Source organism: Mercenaria mercenaria, chromosome 2, assembly GCF_021730395.1.
Source record: "Mercenaria mercenaria strain notata chromosome 2, MADL_Memer_1, whole genome shotgun sequence".
Lineage (NCBI taxonomy): Eukaryota > Metazoa > Mollusca > Bivalvia > Venerida > Veneridae > Mercenaria > Mercenaria mercenaria.
The window spans coordinates 107,049,522-107,071,579 of record NC_069362.1 but is presented as its reverse complement, the minus strand read 5'-3'; the positions used below and the strand labels follow the sequence as shown (position 1 = coordinate 107,071,579).

General features: G+C 36.7%; 1 protein-coding gene across 7 annotated transcripts in view; it reads right to left on the bottom strand.

Annotated features, from left to right (window-relative positions):
* The window catches only part of LOC123564830 (probable RNA-binding protein 19), a 120,418-nt gene that overhangs the window by 56,910 nt on the left and 41,450 nt on the right, over positions 1-22,058 (bottom strand). For 5 of the 7 annotated variants that reach the window (XR_008369988.1, XR_006689046.2, XM_045358687.2 and 2 more), the window contains exons 6-11: positions 20,299-20,435; positions 14,779-14,865; positions 11,386-11,538; positions 10,991-11,059; positions 1,300-1,655; positions 609-765 (exon numbers count right to left, since the gene is read on the bottom strand). Coding sequence is in view for 4 of the 7 variants with exons in the window: in XM_045358687.2 (XP_045214622.2) it covers positions 609-765; positions 1,300-1,655; positions 10,991-11,059; positions 11,386-11,538; positions 14,779-14,865; positions 20,299-20,435 (959 nt within the window). In the remaining 3 variants the exon portion in view is untranslated. The remainder of the gene's footprint in view (positions 1-608; positions 766-1,299; positions 1,656-10,990; positions 11,060-11,385; positions 11,539-14,778; positions 14,866-20,298; positions 20,436-22,058) is intronic. The other 2 variants (XR_008369989.1, XM_053537446.1) reach the window with 1 other exon arrangement.

Genomic DNA, 22,058 nt, shown 5'->3' with positions numbered 1-22,058 from the left:
TTATACCCTATTTTTGACCTCTAAGTGTGACCTTGACCTTTGAGACATTAACGCGGTTGTTGCACGCCACACACAGTCTCATGGTGGTGAACAATTGTGCCAGTTTATTTTAAATCCAACAATCAATGACAAAGTTATTGTCCGGACAAGGTCAATTATAGCCATATTTGACCTTTAAACTCCAAGTTTGACCTTGACCTTTAAGATATTGACGCCGGTGTTGCAAGCGACACACCATCTCATGGTGGTAAACAATTGTGCCAGATTATTTTATAATCCCACATTCAATGACGAAGTTATTGTCTGGACAAGGTCAATTATAGCCATATTTGACCTTTAAACTCCAAGTGTGACCTTGACCGTGAAGATATTGACACGGGTTTTAAGCGCAACACGCCGTCTCATGGTGGTGAACAATTGTGCCAAGTTATTTTAAAATCCCACAATCAATGACAAACTTATGGTCCGGACAGAGAAATCCGGACGGACGGAAGCACGCACATACACTGAACAGCCATTTGGACAACTATGTCTTCGCATCCTTACGGGCTCGACAAAAATTATGATACTTAACAATCTACTGAAAATAGCCAGAATTATCTACATACCAATATTTGCAAATCCTACTTTAGATAATCTAGTGGTCAATCCAATGTGTTCATTTCTGAAGTTTTGAAAGAACATGAGGAAACTGGAGAATTCCTCTGTGGAAAAATTGGCTTCTGCAATCAGCTGAATTGCTGCATTGACATCTTCAGATAGGTTCTGAAATAAGCACATACACACTAAGACATGAATATTGGGGGCCTCCTTTTGTGTTGGTTTGACATTAAACCCAACAAAACAAAACAAACATGTCAATGTAAAATGTCCAAAAAATTAAAAAGAAGTCTTAGTGTCCCAATATGGCTCATCCGAGTAAATGCAAGAGTTTACAGATCTTGCATGATAGTGTTTACATGGTTTTTCTGTGACTTGACCTAATGACTTCATTTTAACCAGGTGACCAAGTTTCACATCTGACTAAGACTTATGAATATTCTGACAAGGTTTCATGTAGATTGGGAAAATATGTAGCATTTTTGTGTTACTAAAATTGCTCTAAGATCTGACCTGATGATCTACTTTTTGTGCGTAGATCACCAAGTTTAGAACTTAAATCATTTTTCATTAGGATTAACTTTCTGATAATGCTCCATAAATTGAAAATGTGGCTACTGGTGTTAGAAAATATTTTCTTTGATTTTACCTTGTGGCATAAGCCATGGTAACAGAAATATAATTTTTAAACATGCCTACCTTACTTCCTACAACAGGTATTTTGAAACCCTCCACTGAAGTTGATGGTTCAACTGATGAAGCTGATGTATCTAAACCTGAATCACCTGAAGTAGATGGTACAGCTGTCAACGATGTTTCCGGGGAAGAAGCTGAGTCATCTGACAACGCTGTATTACGCGATGAACCTAGGTAAACTACAGGAGCTTCAGAAGATGGGCATGATGACACAGTATGTTTGTTCAACTTTGTTGCTTTGTGAAAAGCTTTTCCCGAATTACCTTTGCAGTATTTTATTTTTGGTAGTGAGTACTCTTCATCTGTGGCTGGATTTTCAGTGTCAAACATTTCTGATGCTTGTCTATTTTTGCCATCTCCTAAAATACCAAACAAGAGGGCAATGATGGTCCTATATCGCTCACCAGAGTTGATCTGGCCTACTGACCTAGTTTTTGACCCTGCATGACCCAATTTAGAATTTCACATAGAAATCATCAAGACAAACATTCTGACCAGGTTTCATATAGATTGGATCACAACTTTGGAAGCTTTTCCTTTGATTTGACCAGGTGACCTAGTTTTTTATCCAACATGGCCTAGATTCAGTTTTGACTTATAGATCATCAAGACAAACATTCTGACTAATTTTCATGAGTTTCAAACATAAATTGTGGTCTCTACAGTGTTAACAAGATTTTCCTTTGATCTAGCTTAGTGATCTAGTTTTTGACCCTACATGACCCAGTTTCAAACTTTACCTAGAAATCATCAAGACAAACATTCTGACCAAGTTTCATAAAGATTGAGTCACAACTGCTGCCTCTAGAGTGTTCATAAACTTTTCCTTTGATTTGACTGTGTGACCTAGTTTTTGAACCAACATCACCCAGATTCAAACATGACCTAAAGATCATCAAGACAAACATTCTGACTAAGTTTCATAAAGATTGAGCCACAACTATGGCCTCTAGAGTGTTCACAAGCTTTCCCTTTGATCTGGCCTACTGACCTAGTTTTTGACCCCATATGACCCACTTTCAAAGTTGAACTAGAGATCATCAAGATAAGCATTCTGGCCAAGTTTCATAAAGATTTGGTCAAAACTGTGGCCTCTAGAGTGTTCAGAAGCTTTTCCTTTGATTTGACCGGGTGACCTAGTTTTTGACCCCACATGACCCAGATTCAAACTTGACCTGTAGATTATCAAGAAAAATATTCTGACTTATTCTCATGAGTTTCAAACTTAAATTGTGGTCTCTAGAATGTTGACAAGATTTTACTTTGATCTGTCCTAGTGACCTAGTTTTTGACCCCACATGACCCAGATTCAAACTTGACCTATAGATTATCAAGAAAAATATTCTGACTTATTCTCATGAGTTTCAAACTTAAATTGTGGTCTCTAGAATGTTGACAAGATTTTACTTTGATCTGTCCTAGTTCCCTAGTTTTTGACCCCACATGACCCAGTTTCAAAGTTAACCTAGAAATCATCAAGACAAACATTTGGACCAAGTTTCATTAAAATTGAGTCACAACTGTTGCCTCTAGAGTGTGCACAAGCTTTTCCTTTCATCTGACTGGGTGACCTTACTTTTTAACCCACATGACCAAGATTCAAATTTGATCTAGAAATCATCAAGACAAACATTTGGACCAAGTTTCATAAAGATTGGGTCACACCTGTGGTCTCTAGAGTGTTCACAAGCTTTTCCTTTGATCTGGCCTACTAACCTAGTTTTGAACCCACATGACCCAGTTTCAAACTTGACCTAGAGATCATCAAGACTAACATTCTGACCAAGTTTCATAAAGATTGGGTCACAACTGTGGCCTCTAGAGTGTTCACAAGGCAAATGCTAACGGACAATGAACCACGAACGCCAGACAATGACCGGTCACAATAGCTCACCTTGAGCACTTTCTGCTCTGGTGTGCTAAAAAAATCGAAAAAATTATCAGAAAGTACTTGCAAATCCAAAAGTCAACAGAAAATTATGCATACAAAGTTTGTTTGCAGATGCTATCTTTTAAGTTGAATTACTAAGGACAAAGAGATTGTAGTTCATGAATTTGTACCTACTTTTTTCACTGAATTAAACCTTGACACATACTGTGTACACAAGTAAATAATGTAAAGCAAAAGGCATGGTTATCAACAGGTGACAGTTATTGACATTTTTGAATTAAGAAAAGACACAATAACACTCATAAATATCATATAATGTCATAACTGATAAGAAAACTGTGTTAAGATCCAACTCTATACTGCAACTAGGTTTTTAAGCAAAATTTTTAATTTAACACCAAAACTGACTGCTTAATACAATAAACAAGTGAATGAAGTATTGCCATGCAATACAAAGTCCCCTACTGGAAGGCACCTAATTTTCTCTACTGCAGTATAACATAATGAACTGATATCTGTCAATGATGTATAAACAATATTGTACTATATATACAATATGTTATAACAAAACACTTGGATTAAAATTTATATATATAAAAACCTATAGTTGTTTTCATATTGAATTTTTTTGGCTGATTATAAAAATGTTATCATATAAGTTATTTATAGTAACAACAAAGGGAAATTAATCTTTAAAAAAAAAAAAAAAAAAAAAAAAAAAAAATCTATATAATATAAGTCCACAAGAAACTCTTTACCAGGTAGAGATAGGTCAAAATACACCTAAAAATTGGATGTAACATGCATGCTGTACCACAGAAAAGTGGTCTCGATTTTTCTCTACCGCCATTAATAAAAAAGTTACAATAAAATCTATTTATAGTAACAACAAAGGGACGTAATTCTAAAAACAAGGGTGCCTCATGGTGGTGAACATTTGGTCCAAGTTACATCAAAATCCCTCCATGCAAGAAGAAGAAATGTTCCGTACAAAGTCATTCTTGAATTTGACCTTTGACCTCTAAATATGACCTTGACCTTAGACCTAGGGACCTGGTTCTTGCGCATGACATGTTGTCTCATCCAGGGGAATAATTGTGCCAACTGATATCTAAATCCTGCTTTGCATGACAAAGTTATAGACCGGACAGGAAAAAAATCCTCTTGACCTTTGATCTCAAAGTGTGACCTTGACCTTTAAGCTAGGGTACTGGGTGTTGCGCATGACACGTCGTCTCATCATGGGAAACATTTATGCCAAGTAATATTGTAATCCCTCGATGGATAACAGAGTTCTGGATCGGACAGGGAAAAAACCTTATTGACCTTTGACCCCCAATTGTGACCTTGACCTTTGAGCTAGGGGTCTGGGATTTGCGCACGACACGTCGTCTCATCATGGGGAACACTTGTGCTAAGTGATATTAAAATTCCTTAATGAATGTCAGAGTTATGGACCGGACACGAAACAGACCCTGTTCATGCTATGTTAACATTTGACTGCTAAGTGTGACCTTGACCTTTGAGCTAGGGGTTTGAAAGTTGTGCATGACACATCGTCTTATAATGAGGTACATTTGTGCCAAGTAATATTAAAATCCCTTCATAGATGGGAGAGTTATGGACCGGACAGGAAAAAAGCCCTGTTGACCTTTGACCTCCAACTGTGACCTTGACCTTTGAGCTAGGGGTCCGGGTTTTGCGCATGACACGTCGTCTCATCATGGGGAACATTTATGCCAAGTAATATTAAAATCCCTTTATGGATGGGAGAGTTATGGACCGGACAGGAAAAAAGCCCTGTTGACCTTTGACCTCCAATTGTGACCTTGACCTTTGAGCTAGGGGTCCGGGTTTTGCGCATGACACGTCGTCTCATCATGGGGAACATTTGTGCCAAGTAATATTAAAATCCCTTCATGGATGACAGAGTTATGGACCGGACACGAAATTGCGGACGGACGGACGGACAGACGGACGGACAGACAGACGGAATGACGGAAAAGCGCATTCCTATAGTCCCCGAAACTGGTTTTCAACCAGTAGGGGACTAATAAAGCAAGGTGTTCCATTATTCAGCCACAGCTATAAAATACAGCTCTAGAATGTTGGTTTATCTCTGCCTAGGATAGCTACTATGAATCATTTAAATGGTTCAGTATATCACAGATGGGTGGGGGATTTTGTATGCCACTGAAATTTCAAGATGGACAAACCCCCTCCCATCTATTTGAAAATGTTTAACAAAACACTCCTGGTAGCTTGAAAAGGCTGGAAATAACTTCCCACTGACCTGTAGAAACGCTTGTAAAAGATATCATATCAAACATAACTATTCTCTTTAAATATTAGTCCTTTTTTTATGTTATAAGTAAACCGCGGAAGAAAGAAGTACATTCAATATGAAAGGGTCTGTAAACAGTCATTTTCATGTCATTTCTATAGAAAGTCTTTTCTTAACTACAGAGATAAAACATTTCTGTAGAACTGCCAATGGAAAAACTGTCTAATTAACAATTCGTTCACAAAACTTGCACCATGTTGAACAAATAAAAGCAGTGTCAAAGACATAATCAAATTGCTGTTAGGCTGGATGTCCCAGACAGTTGAGATAATTTGATATGCCTTTACATTTCTCATAAAAATATCACTTGTACCCGATAAAAGCAGAACTTAAATCATGAAAGCAAATAATGTATTCAAGAAAAGTTGCCATACAGGCTGATAATTTCTAATCAGCAGAGGGTGGATAAAATATCAGATGACTTAAATTTTGCATTGACGTTAGATTTGAGCTTAATCTGGAGCCCCACAGCGACAATTTCAAGTCAAGTCAATCTCAAGTCTCCCCTTAACTCAAACCCTGTTCGTAACAAAAATGCCAATGCTGCTCACAGAAAATCACTAAAAATTTCATTTATCATGATTTCAATGGACAGATCCGATTTTTCTGATAAGGAACGCCCCCCTTGGATATTGCTGCTATGTCTCACAAGCTTTCTCCAAAATGGCGGATACACATGATAGCGCTATGATGGATTCTCTTTTATAAAGTATCTAAATCTCCTACTCATTACTGTAAAAAGAGAAAACAAGAGGGCTATGAAGGCCCTGTATCGCTCACCTGACCTATTGACCGAAAGATCATCAAAATTAACATTCTGACCAAGTTTGATTAAGATATGGTCATAAATGTGGCCTCTAGCGTGTTAACTAGCTTTTCCTTTGATTTGACCTGGTGACCTAGTTTTTGACCCCACATGACCATGATTCAAACTTGACCTAAAGATAATCAAGGTTAACACTCTGACCAAGCTTCATGAAGATACAGTCATAAATATGGCCTCTAGAGTGTTAACAAGTTTTTCCTTTGATTTGACCTGGTGACCTAGTTTTTGACCCCACCTGACCCAGATTTAAACCTGACCTAAAGATCATCAACATTAACATTCTGACCAAGTTTCATTAAGATATGGTCATAATGTGGCTTACACAGTGTTAACTAGCTTTTCCTTTGATTTGACCTGATGACCTAGTTTTTGACCCAATCTGACCCAGATTTGAAGTTGGCCTAAAGATCATCAAGATTAACATTCCGACAAAGTTTCATTAAGATATGATCATAAATGTGGCCTCTAAAGTGCTAACTAACTTTTCCTTTGATTTGACCCGGTGACCTAGTTTTTGACCCCACATGACCCAGATTCGAACTTGACCTAAAGATCATCAAGATTAACATTTTAAGTTTCATGAAAATAAAGTCATAAATGTGGCCTCTAGAGTGTTAACAAGCTTTTCCTTTGATTTGACCAAGTGACCTAGTTTTTGACCCCACCTGACCCAGATTTGATCTTGACCTAAAGATCATCAAGATTAACATTCTGACCAAGTTTTATTAAGATATGGTCATAAATGTGACCTCTAGCTTTTCCTCTGATTTGACCTGGTGACCTAGTTTTTGATCCTACATGACCCAGATTCAAACTGGACCTAAAGATCATCAAGATTAACATTCTGACCTAGTCTCATGAAGATACAGTCATAAATGTGGCCTCTACAGTGTTAACAAGCTTTTCCATTTGATTTGATCTGGTGATCTAGTTTTTGACCCCAGATGACCCAATATCGAACTCGTCCAAAATTTTATTCAGGGTAACATTCTGACCAAGTTTCATTAAGATTGGGCCAAAATTGTGACCTCTAGGGTGTTAACAGTCAAATTGTTGACGACGACAGACGATGACGGACGCCGGACACGGGGCGATCACAAAAGCTCACCTTGAGCACTTTGTGCTCAGCTGAGCTAAAAAACTGTCCGATCACGTGCTAAATGAATCATTTAATAAATATACTTAAGGTTACATTAATTCCATGAAGAAAAGTGATGAAATGTAGCTGTTAAATGTCGTTGCTAATAAGGTCTTCATAAATATGAAAGTTGTAGAATTTGATAAATTTGTTTATTTTGGGACTGCACAAAATGTTCACAGACTACTGGTATAAATTATAATACAGATAATAAAAAGAAATCATGATACAGTTGCGTCCTTGCAAAGAGGAATATGGCTATAAATAAGTTAAAGTTGAAGCTGTTGATTTCACTGAATAACACCTGCGCGTTGTAAATTCTATATGTTCGTGCATGGTATGTTTGCTTTTACGCAACCGATATATTATGCTTCAAAATTTCATTCATTTCTATATTTGCGAATAAGTACCAGACTAAGTATATTATTTAAATGTGAATTAAAATCATTGTATTTTATTTTAATATGTTGTATTCTTCTGGAGGCTCGACTAATACTGTTACCACAACATTGTTATGTGTGGAAATTCTGCAATATTTGTGAATACCTTCTGAAGGAATGTCTCGTGGTTTGAAAAAGTTAAACTTTGGCAGTAGGTATCACCCTGACGGTTATCGCCCGCTGCGAACGACAAAAGGAAACAGACTGATTGTCACATCGGTATTAATCACAAGTAGAGGGTGCCTGTTATAAGTTGTAATTGATAATACATGTTTTTATGAAAAGAAGGCATAACAAATTAGCTGGTGTTAACGTTTTTCAATATGCGACACATTTATTCATGTCTTTAATTAAATTATCTTTTTATCTGATCAGTCAATGCTACAAATTGACGTAATTCTTACAAGCTGTACACAATGATATTTATGGACATCTAAGTGGTTATTAAATAAAGAAGCCATACGATCATTTAACGCATGTTAATTCTATATTCATTGAGATTTGTATTTCAAAACAAGAAAGTTAAGAAATATATGTCTTTACATCGTTATGGAATTTTGTGCTCATTGCGATATTAAAACACTCATGCACTCACAAACACACACTCACGAACATTATTTATGAAATATATACATAACAAGTTGGAAAAAAGATGCAGCAACTGCATGCTGATTCCAATGAAAAAATACATATTTATATCTATAACAAGAGGGTCATGATGACCCTGAATCGCTCACCTGAGTAATATGAGCCACATGTTTAAAATGGCAAACTGATGCTAAAATACTAGAAAGTAGGTCAGTAGGTCACATTCATGGTCACTGAAAGTCAGTTTTAAGATCGGTGTGCAAAACTGTACATGTCATCACCCCGGGGTGGGCCATATTTGACCCTAGGGGGATAATTTGAACAATCTTGGTAGAGGACCACTAGATGATGCTACACAACTGATATCAAAGCCCTAGGCCCTGTGGTTTTGGACAAGAAGATTTTTAAAGTTTTTCCTTTCGGTTGCCATGGCAACCAGAGTTCTGCATGGAATTCAATTCTTTGAACAATTTTTGAAAGAGGGCCACCCAAGGATCATTCCTGTGAAGTTTGGTGTAATTCTGCCCAGTGGTTTTCATGAAGAATATTTTTTTAGAAATTGTTGACAGACGACGGATGACACACGATGCACTACGCATGTCGGACATCAAGCGGTCACAATAGCTCACCTTGTCACTTCGTGACAGGTGAGCTAAAATAGATAAGGTGAGCTAAAAATAGATAATTCATGTATCAGAACCAGAACACCAACTTATGTTAGTTAGGCATTATTGTTCTATGGCTCCTCTTGTTACTGGCTACAATTTTTATTTTTTCTAATTGTGGTAATGCAACTAACATCATTTTCATAACAATCTTTCTTCGTTTCAGTTGGTTCTCGCACCATCTGCAACATTAAATAAGGCAAGAAACATGAATAACACATTCGACATCACTTCTGATATTCTTAAGGAGAAAAACAAAAAATCCATTCACAGCATATCTAGCCTTTAAATAATTAAGTCTTAAACAAAATCTGTTGAGTGTGGCTGAAACTAATAATGATAATGCATTCAACATTACTTCTGACATTCTTAGGAGAAAAGCAAAAAATTAGTTCACAAATATTTTGCATTAAAATTCTTATACAAAATGTGTAGAGTGTGGCCGAAATCTGGAGATCGTCGTCCACATGTATATGTTTTATTTGCCTTAAAGAATTTCTTTTTCTCCAGTGCAGCATCGAATGAAAATCCTGTGACACTTGTCTGAGAACCAATTCAAAAATAGCTCTAATTTCTTGAAATGATACACTGGATAAATGAACATGCTACATGGGTTTTTGCAATTATTCATTACATGTGGTCACTTCTTTTCTTATTTCTAGATGTCATATTTACATTTTATATGTAAAGCATCTCTTTTTCACACATGGCCGTGTCCAGAACGTAAAAGAATACTGTTTTTATTTAGAACTTTAAGTCTGTAGGTCCTTAGTTACGGTAAGCTTGTGAGACACAATGGCACCTTAGTAACATAGGCTACGGATCGACAGATAATGCTTTATCTTATTGGCCAATATTATTGGTTAGATTGACAGATCTGATCCATACATTGAGCTTCTTTTGTTTCTTTAGTCCATTTGAGCTGAGCACAAAGTTAGAGGTGAGGTTTATTAATTGTTAATTGATGCTTAATTATTCACTAACAATAGCTGTCACTATTGGTGACAAATGCCCCCGAAGCGTGCCCAAGAATGCTACAGTTGTATGCGCAAAAAAATCACAACTCATTTCATGACCTTGATCTAAGAGGTCCAGGTCATCAGCGTGACACATGTTCTCAATATGGTTAACATTTGTATCAAATTATTTTCAAATCCTTTGATAAATGGCAGAGTTATGGACTTGACAAGAAACACCTTGACCTCTAAGTGTGACCTTGACCTTGGAGCTAGGGGTCTGGGTCTTGTGCATGACATGTCATCTCATTATAGGGAACATTTATGCCCTTCATCAATGGCAGAGTTATGGACCAGGCAAGAAACAGACCATGTTAACCTTTAACCACTAAGTGTGACCTTGACCTTAGAGCTTGGGGTCTGGATCTTGCACACGACTCGTTGTCTCAATATGAGGAACATTCATGCCAAGTAGTTTCACAATCCCTTGATGAATTGCAGAGTTATGGACCGGACACTTAACAGACCATGTTAACCTTTGACCTCTAAGTAAGATCTTGAACTTGGAGCTAGGGGTCCGGCTCTTGCACATGACACATTGTCTCATTATGGTGAACATTTATGCCAAGTTATTTCAAAATCCCTTTATGGATGGAAGTTACAGCCCAGACAAGAATTTACAGGACACACACACACGGAAGGATGCACAGACGGACGGACAGTGCGATTTTTATATGCCCACCTTCGTGGAGGGGGGCATAAAAAGAACTGCCTAAAAGCTTTAAAGAGCAACTGTTACACAGTATGAACCAAAATTTACCTTAACTACAATCCTTTCAAACTTACCTAACTGATACGACCTTCTGTTTGACTTTTTCACAGCATCCTCCATCTCACTACGTTTTGATCGATATACTGAAACAAGAAAATACAAGCAAATTTGATGAATCGGTATCCCCCTCCAGATGGGTTTGTGGAAAGGAATAGCCATGAAATATATCCGGCAATTTTCTCCTTGACCTTTCAGATAGGAACCTGGGATTTGCCCATAACTCTCCGTCTCACTGAGGTTAGAATTCATGCCAAATATAAACAAGACTGCTCTATGCATGTCGAAGTAATGCTCCGGACAAACAAATTTGGACAGACGCTGGGCTGCACGCACTACACAGGCACACACCAAACAGCTTTTTGAACGACTATGTATTCACATTCAGAAGCGGGCCTAACAAAAAAATAACCTTCAATATATCTGTATCCCATGTGGTCTTTGTGTCGAGTTAATGCAGCTTCAACATCCTTCTCAGCAACAAGTTCTATAAATGCTTCTCCCTGGCGATGCCCTTTACAGGTATTTAGAATGTGAACACCATTTGGTACAATTCTTACACTCCCTGAAGTTAAAGCAGAGAAACAGCATTCTTACTTGAGTATTCCATAGGGGTGTAACGATACACTAGTCTCACGATACAATACATATCAGGATACAGATTCAACAATAATTATGGTACATATTGCGATACACACTGGGTTTTAAAGTTTTCCACAGTGATTCTACTTTTCACTGTATCTTTACTGCATCATGAAACAGGCCTATGATACGATACACATATCACCAGACTAATGTATCGTGATACAGTGAATTTCGGTATATATCATTACACCCTTAGTATTCCACATATTATACAATTACATAATATTATAATATTTTTTGTTCTAAAACATATGCCATGGTATATCACAATCGTCAAAACAAAAATATGCTACTGACAGATTTTATCTTTTCAAGTAAAAAAAAAATATTTCAGACTTGAGTGGGCATCTCTGTAAAACCAATGGCATTCTTAGAGAGTTTCAAGCATTTTTTAGATATCATCAAGCTACTGACACTTGACTTGAAGAACCAAATACTTCAGACAATCATTCTACTAAGTTTGACAACTGTAGCCCGTAGTGTGCTTAAATTACTCAGTGAAAATCATTTTCATCCTCAAAGTAATTTTAACCTTCACCTTTGGACTACTGACCTCAAAAACAAGAGAAGTCATCTACTGACCACAGACGATCATCCTTTGAAAGTTGACAACTGTAGACCAAAAAATCTTTGTTTATTGAACAGAAACCATCTTCAGACTTCAGATCTCTGTTCCTTGTTCTATAACCTAATGGCCGCCTAAAAATGAGGGTCATCTGCTGACCATAGGCAATCCAATAAAGTTTGACGAGTGTAGGTCAAAGCAATCTTTACTTATCAAGCAGAAAACATTTCAGTCACTGACCTTGACCTCTGACCTACTGTTTCCACCAGCAATAGGTGATATCTATTGATCACAGTCATAGTATGAAGACTGACCACTATAAGTCCAAGCATTCTTTACGCCACACCAAACTGATAACCTGTTCGTCGGATTTCCTGCATCAATTTGAGGAGAAATGAAAAAAAAAATTTCCCATAAGCACCTGGCATATTTTTGTGATAGAAACAAAAACAAGAGCTGTCCGTAAGACAGCGCGCTCCACTATTCGGGGATTTGACAGTAAAATGAATGTATGTCTGAATAAGAGACCTCTACCTTAAAAGGAAGATACACCAAGGGGCATAATTCCATCAAATACACTAATTTGAGTTATTAACCACATGCAGATGATGATGATATTTATATATATTGAGTTTCAAGTCATTATCTTATTTAGTACCAAAGTTATGTCAAGAAAACGAAGTTTGTAAAAAATTTAAGTATAAAAGGGGCATAATTCATTCAAAAATACAAATCAGAGTTATGGGGATTGTTACCACACATGTAGATGATGATGATAAAGATACATTTTAGGTTTCAAGTCTTTATCTTATATTGCATTAATGTAGTATCCAGAAAGCGAAGATTGCAAAAAAGTTTAAGTACAAAAGGGGCATAATTCTGTCAAAAACACAATTAGTTATGGGGCATGTAGCCACACATGCAGATGATTATAAACAAATACTTTTAATTTCAAGCCATTATTTTTTAAAATACCAAAGATATGTCTATAAATTAAGCTTTCGAAAAAATTTAACATGAAAATAATTCAAAGTATAACTCCTTGGTGACCTTGACCTTGGGTATAATGGGCCCAGCCCCTACACATACCTTGTTTGTATGCTGGAAAATGTTTATGTGAACTTACAGTATGATATAAGCAAAAGTAACAAAGATATGACAGAAAAACAAAGGTTGCCGAAAAACTTTAACCTAAAAAATAACGTATGTATAACACCTTGGTGACCTTGACCTTGGGTATAATGGGCCCAGTCCCTATACATACTTTGTCTGTATGCTGGACAATGTTTATGTAAAGTCAGAGTAAGATATAAGCAATAGTAACAAAGATATGACAGAAAAACAAAGGTTGCCGAAAAACTTTAACCAAGAAGGGTCACGCCGACGCCGGGGCGAGTAGTACAGCCCCCCTATTCTCCGAATAGTGGAGCTAAAAAGAGGAAATTTCAAAGTTTAAATGCACCTTGCTTGTAGTTTATCAGATCATTGGAAGAACATGTTCTCTGACACAGCCACCAATTGGACTACGTAGTCTCCCTAATGCACAGGAGTACCTACCCCCGGTAGAATCAGTTTATTAGATTAAATTTTTGTAATATTTGATGGCTCTAAAAAATGGGCATAACAAAATGGCAACCCCCTATGTCTTTGTTGTCTCATGCCGAGATGAAGAACGGCAAGTATTTTCAGCAACAGCTGTTGAAATTTCCCAGAGGCACAGTTTTAAAAGAGTTGTTAAGGCCTGCTGGCTATACAATTAGATGAATCTTTCCACAGATACAGTCGTGTATGCCAACGCCAGCACACCACTGACCGGTAGTGGCATTAATTCATCAACATTCCTAATTTGGTTTGAGTGATGTTGAAGATGATACATGATGATACATCAGGAATTCTAGACATTTGCTTATAATTTTTTATGTCACTCGAAAGTGTCAACATATTTTTATATATTTTATATAGTCAAACTATCAAAGTGCTGGATTTTCATTTGATTTCTTATAGTAAAACCCAGCCTGCTGACTTAGCACCGAATGGTACCTCCTCAGATTAGCAGCTTCAGTCAAGTGCTGTGTGATCTGCATTTGCAATGGATATATGTTGGTCCAGCACTTCAAGGGTCAAGGGGTCAAATGTCAATGAGCAGAGAAAATGATATGGGTTAAATAAGAAATTTAAGAATTATACTAACACTGATATATTTCTTACTTTTTATTGTATATATCACACATTAAACATTCAATACTCCAAAGACACTACTGTCTGAATGTTACTTCACACACATTTGTTTATACGACCTATGAACAGAAACACACTTGTTCTGGTGTTAAACATGACACAAATGATTATTTACTCTTTTTTTTCACCGCTCTTAGCTCGCTTCAATAAATGATAGTTTACAATGAAACAAAATCAGAAGAACCAGACATCAGTTTGGTGTGGCCTTAGTTATTGATGGGAAACAAATGTACCTACCGGCAAACAATGAGCAAAACAATATACACTCTCTTCTTCAAGCAGGTGCATGATAATGATCATAACAAATATTTGATCAAACACAAGAGCATGTTACAATGGTTTAAATCATGATCATACCTCCAAACCATTCTATGACCCCATCTGTTGTTACATTACAAGGTAATCCCTGAAGACGACATACAAAACCTTCACCCAGATTATTTTCTGCAGAAAAAAAAAAAAAAAATCATTTACATTTTAATTTTACAACACCGGACTGAAAAACACAAGGTAAAGTAAAATACAAAAATCACAAGAAACTTAACTACAATAAAATGAACTAAAGAAATCAAATTTGCAAAACAAAAAAATAACAAGGCGACTGGTAACAACGATGGATGCTTCCCGAAACAACTGTAGCACAAAGGGCTTTTCAGTTACGGAAGTTAAGGAGAAATGTGGTCAGCAAGAGGTGTGGTTCTTTAACACTGCACTCCTTCTTACTGATCTATATGAATATATAAAGTATCAAGTCAATATCTTATAATGATTATAGTATTAAATTTTGTTTCAAAGCAATAAATATAACAGTACTTGAGAAATTGTCATTTTTGTGTATTTTCAAAGACGTAAAAAAAATCTAAAAGATGCTAATTTCTTAAAGTTCAAGGTCACTAGGGGGCCTGGCAGGACTCAAAATGGCGGAGTAAAATCAGTTTTTGAATCATCCTACTAGGTTTAAAAGAAATACAGTTTTTTAGTCATTCCCAATTGTTGAGGACTTAGCCACTGCCAGAATTTGGATCGCTCTTCCACTAAAAGAGGGCAAGACAAAAAGGGAGATAAAAAAGGACTACCTAGAGTTATGGTTCCTTACCACTGTACTCCTCTCACTATCCTCTTTTCATATGTAAAGCATCAGGTCAATATCTTAGTAATACATAATATTCCGAGTTATAATGCCCCAGACAGGATTTTCGAACAAGAGCTGTCTGATGACAGCGCGCTCGACTATTCGAAGAATTGATTGAAGAATGGGGTCAAAATATTTCCACGGATATTCAGACAAAAGAAATAAATAGATTAGACAAACAATGTTCCTGTATTACTTTGATTTCGATAAGTCTTGCACTAAATGGCAATATATGAGCCAATTTCAAAGTCCAAAAAGGGCCATAATTCAGCCAAAATAGTTATGTACTCTTGCCTACAGATGGAAATCATAATGATAAACAAGTGTTCAAAGTTTAAAAGCCATATGTCAAATAGTTTTGACAAAACATGGACTTGTATGAAAACAGAACCAATTTCAAAGTCCAAAAAGGGCCATAATTCAGCCAAAATAGATTACAGAGTTATGTTCTCTTTCCTACAGATAGAGACTATTATACTAAACAAGCAATAAAAGTTTAAAAGCCATATGTCAAACACTTTACAAACAAGAGGACCATGATGGTCCTGAATCGCTCACCTCTTCCCACATGACCCAGTTTTGAGTATGACGTTGTTTTTTCTATTATTTGACATAGTGACCTAGTTTTTGAGCTCATGTGACCCAGTTTTGAACCTGACCTAGATATTATCAAGATAAAAATTCTGACCAATTTTCATGAAGATCCATTGAAAAATATGGTCTCTAGAGAAGTCACAAGGTTTTTTTATTATTTGACCTATTGACCTAGTTTTCGAAGGTACGTGACCCTGTTTTGAATATAACTAGATATCATCAAGGTGAACATTCTCACTAATTTTCATGAAAATCTCATGAAAAATATGGCCTCTAAAGAGGTCACAAGGTTTTTCTATTTTTATACCTACTGGCCTAGTTTTTGACCGCACGTGACCCAGTTTCGAAACTGACTTAGATATCATCAAGGTGAACATTCAGATCAATTTTTATGAAGATCCATTGAAAAATATGGCCTCTAGAGAGGTCAAAAGATTTTAATAATTTTAGACCTACTGACCTAATTTTTGACCGCAGTTGACCTAGTTTCAAACTTGACCTAGATATCATCAAGATGAACATTCAGACCAACTTTCATACAGATCCCATGAAAAGTATGGCCTCTAGAGAGGTCACAAGGTTTTTTTATTATTTGACCTACTGACCTAGTTTTTTAAGGCATGTGACCCAGTTTCAAACTTGACCTGGACATCATCCAGGTGAACATTCTGACCAATTTTTATGGAGATCCATTCACAAGTATGGCCTCTAGAGAGGTCACAAGGTTTTTCTATTTTTAGACCTACTGACCTAGTTTTTTAAGGCACGTGACCCAGTTTCAAATCTGACCTGGAAATCATCAAGATGAACATTCAGACCAACTTTCATACAGATCCCATGAAAAATATGGCCTTTAGAGAGGTCACAAGGTTTTTCTATTATTTGACCTACTGACCTAGTTTTTGATAGCACGTGATCCACTTTCAAACTTGACCTAGATATCATCAAGATGAACATTCAGACCAACTTTCATACAGATCCCATGAAAAATATGGCCTCTAGAGAGGTCACAAGGTTTTTCTATTATTTGACCTATTGACCTAGTTTTTGATGGCATGTGACCCACTTTCCAACTTGACCTAGATATCATCAGGGTGAACATTCTGACCAATTTTCATGAAGATCTCTTGAAATATATGGCCTCTAGAGAGGTTGCAAGGTTTTTCTATTTTTAGACCTACTGACCTACTTTTTGACCGCAAGTGACCCAGTTTCGAACTTGACCTAGATATCATAAAGATGAACATTCAGACCAACTTTCATACAGATCCCATGAAAAATATGGCCTTTAGAGAGGTTACAAGGTTTTTCTATTATTTGACCTACTGACCTAGTTTTTGATGGCACGTGACCCAGTTTCGAACTTGACCTAGATATCATCAAGGTGAACATTCTGACCAATTTTCATGAAGATCTTATGAAATATATGGCCTCTAGAGAGGTCACAAGGTTTTTCTATTTTTAGACCTACTGACCTAGTTTTTGATGGCACGTGACCCAGTTTCGAACTTGACCTAGATATCATCAAGATGAACATTCTGACCAATTTTCATGAAGATCTTGTGAAAGATATGGCCTCTAGAGAGGGCACAAGGTTTTTCTATTTTTAGACCTACTGACCTAGTTTCTGAAGGCACGTGACCCAGTTTCAAACTTGACCTAGATATCATCAATATGAACATTCTGACTAACTTTCATAAAGATCCCATGAAAAATGTGACCTCTAGAGTGGTCACAAGCAAAAGTTTACGGACGGACGCACGCACGCACGGACGCACGCACGGACGACGGACTACGGACACCGCGCGATCACAAAAGCTCACCTTGTCACTTTGTGACAGGTGAGCTAAAAATATGAACTGGTACGAAAAACTTAACCAAGATTTCTAAGTCAAAAGGGGCCATAATTCAGCCAAAATCTTTGATGGAGTTATGTACTCTTGCGTATAACTGGACATGGTGATGGTAAACAAGTGTTGAAAGTTTCAAAGCTTTATCTCAAAAGACTTTGTCAAAATATGAACTGGTTCGAAATATTAACCCAGATTTCTAAGTCAAAAAGGGCCATAATTCAGCCAAAATCCTTGATGGAGTTATGTGCTCTTGCGTATAATGGTGGACATGGTGATGGTAAACAAGTGTTGAAAGTTTCAAAGCTTTATCTCAAAAGACTTTGTCTAAATATGAACTGGTACGAAAAACTTAACCAAGATTTCTAAGTCGAAAGGGGCCATAATTCAGCCAAAATCCCTGATGGAGTTACTTACTTTTGCCTATAACTGGCCATGGTGATGGTAAACAAGTGTTGAAAGTTTCAAAGCTTTATCTTAAAAGACTTTGTCTAAATATGAACTGGTACGAAAAACTTTACCAAGATTTCTAAGTTGAAAGGGGCCATAATTCAGCCAAAATTCCTGATGGAGTTATGTACTCTTGCCTATAACTGGCCATGGTGATGGTAAACAAGTGTTGAAAGTTTCAAAGCTTTATCTTAAAAGACTTTGTCAAAATATGAACTGGTACGAAAAATTTAACCATGCTTTCTAAGTTAAAAGGGGCCATATTTCAGCCAAAATCCTTGATGGAGTTATGTGCTCTTGCATATAACTGGCCATGATGATGGTAAACAAGTGTTGAAAGTTTCAAAGCTTTAACTCAAAAGACTTTGTCAAAATGTGGACTGGTACGAAAAAGTTAACCAAAGTGTGACGCCGACGCCGACGCCGTGGTGAGTAGGATAGCTCTACTTATTCTTCGAATAGTCGAGCTAAAAAGGGCGATAATTCAAAACAAGAGGGCCATGAAGGCCCTGTATCGCTCACCTGACCAAGGAATCATCAAGATTAACATTCTGACAAGTTTTATTAAGATATGGTCATAAATGTGGCCTCTTGAGTGTTAACTAGCTTTTCCTATGATTTGACCTGGTGGCCTAGGTTTTTACCCTACATGACCCAGATTCAAACTGGACCTTGAGATCATCAAGATTAACATTCTGACCAAGTTTCATGAAGATACAGTCAAAAATGTGGCCTCTACAGTGTTAACAAGCTTTTCCTTTGATTTGACCTGGTGACCTAGTTTTTGACCCCAGATGACCCAATATCAAACTCGTCCAAGATTTTATTGAGGGTATCATTCTGACCAAGTTTCATTAAGATTGGGCCAAAATTAAGGCCTCTAGAGTGTTAATGAGCTTTTCCTTTGATTTGACCGGGTGACCTAGTTTTTGACCCCACATGACCCAGATTCGAACTTGACCTAAAATCATCAAGATTAACATTCTGACTAAGTTTCATGAAGATACAGTCATAAATGTGGCCTCTAGAGTGTTAAGAAAATTTTTCCTTCGATTTGACCTAGTGACCTAGTTTTTGACCCCACCTGACCCAGATTTGAACTTGACCTATAGATCATCAAGATCAACATTCTGACCAAGTTTCATTAAGATATGGTCATAAATGTGGTCTCTAGAGTGTTAACTAGCTTTTCCTTTTATTTGACCTGGTGACCTAGTTTTTGAACCCAGATGACCCAATATCAAACTCATCCAAGATTTTATTGAGGGTAAGATTCTGACCAAGTTTCATCAAGATTGGCTCAAAATTGTGACCTCTAGAGTGTTAACAGTCAAATTGTTGACGACTGACGACGACGGACAATGGTAACAGGGCGATCACAAAAGCTCACCTTTTAGGTGAGCTAAAAAGAGACCACCAAAGTTAAGGTTCCTTGTTACTGCATTTCCTCTCAATGAGCTCTATAATTGTATAAAATTACAACTTGTTATGTTCAATACTTTTTGAGTTATCCTCCAGAAAAGAAGTGTGATGGATAGACAGACAGATGCATGCACGCAAGCATGGACTGACAGTGCAATTTTTATTATACACACCTGCGGGGGGCATAAAAATAATAGATTCAATAAAACATTCTAGTATATTCAGTAATATTCAAACCTTCAACAAATGTTACAGAAAGCATTTATCAGAAATAGGAATTAACAAGAAATTAATGTATTTCATTTTCACAAAAGGTAATGTTCCAGCCACGTTTTTTACAAAGGCATTATGAGCCTTTAAAGGCTGTATGTAAGTAAAATGACACATTACCGCCTTTAAAGGCTGTATGTCAGTAAAATGACACATTACCTATTTTTTGCAAAAAGCTGTTCACCATACTGCTTAACTGTACAAAGCCTTCTTTAATCACTGGACTTCTTCTAAAAACATGTGCTACTGATGATTTTGCAGTAAGTTCTGGCAGAAAAGAATTGTTGGATTCAAAACTGAAAATATTGATAGGACTTTTGTTAATACACAAGAATTTGTAACAGTGTTACCAACATCCCCTGCCTAAGGACATTTTTCAAACATACAGCATGCCAATACAGCCTCTTGGCATGAACAAAATATAACAAGAGTGCCATAATGTCACAATATGCCCATCATGTAGATACATGTATTACAGTAAAACATATTCTGTATATGGTAGTCCACAAAATAATCATTACCAGGATGCGATAGGTCAAAATACATCTTAAAAATTGGATGTAACATGCATACAGAAAAGTGGTCTTGATTTTTCCCTACGGCCAATAATAAACAAGAGCCGTCACTAATGGTGACAAATGCCCCCGCAGCACCTTGACCTTTGACCTGGTGACCCCAAAGTCAGTAGGGGTGGTGTACTCAATAAGTACTATCAGCATTTGAAGTTTGAAGGTCGCAGTGGTCGCAGTAAAGTGCCTTCATGCAAAAAGTTAACGTTGTGACGAACTACACGCATTCTCAGTAAGCAGGTGCATCTGGGTCGCTGCTGACTTGTTTTGCTTATACAACCTTTGGGTAGATCTGGATAATGCCAATATATACAGCCTTATACTGTCTACGCTGCTATAATTCAAATTTCTGCATAAATGTCTATACCACGAAGAAAAATGTTCTAAAAGAGCAATTTTGACATGTACGTTACTGTCGCCAGTTAAGAGTCTAAAATTCTCTTTATTATTCATATATAAAAACACAGGTGTATGCTCTACTTTTTTCTTTATTTTAAAATAGTTACCCTAGTAAAATATATTATCACACAACCTTTATCTGCATGGGCATTTTTAATAACACCACGGTTCGTTTTTCTATGACTAGAAAACTCATCATTTTGAAAAACATATTCGTTACCAAACAAAAAGATGAAAATAAAGTTTCGAATACTACAGATTTTAATCAGTAAAACATATTTTAAAAGGCTAACAACAATGTTTTGTGCTTTGAATGCATGTTTAACGATGTTTACTACCCTATGCAGGCACTATAGATGTTAGAAACCGAATATGTTGACGATTCGACTTGTAAAAGACATGTTCGTGATCCCTTATAAAAACATTATAAACAATTAAGTTGGTTTCGTATGGAGATTTATCTGTTGGGTACAACACTTAGGTGTAAATAGGGCAATACAATATTTTTCAGAAAGGTTTGCTTTTGAAATACAGATAGATTTCCTATGAATGGTAAGACTCCGTTACTGACATATTCGATACCGAAAATTCAAAACTAAATTTAGCGCATGCTAGCTCTGTCAATATTGCTCTGACGTCATCTAATTGTATGACGTAAATTACACTGTTTATGTCACTAACAAATATGGTGGACTTTGGCGAGGTCATACTAGTTTGAAGAGGAAATATTTCGTCCAAGAATTGCAGGTAAAGTGGCATGTTTTTGAATGCATATGTCATCTTCCGTATTCTTTTGAACTGTTTGGTGATTATTTTATAAAATGTGTAAAACATTAATAATTCATATAGCATACATGTTTAACTTTTCATATGTATGCATACAGTTGTCTATGGCCACAAAGGATAAGACTTGTTCGTTACCGAACGGTAACGAACACGTCACTTTGACTA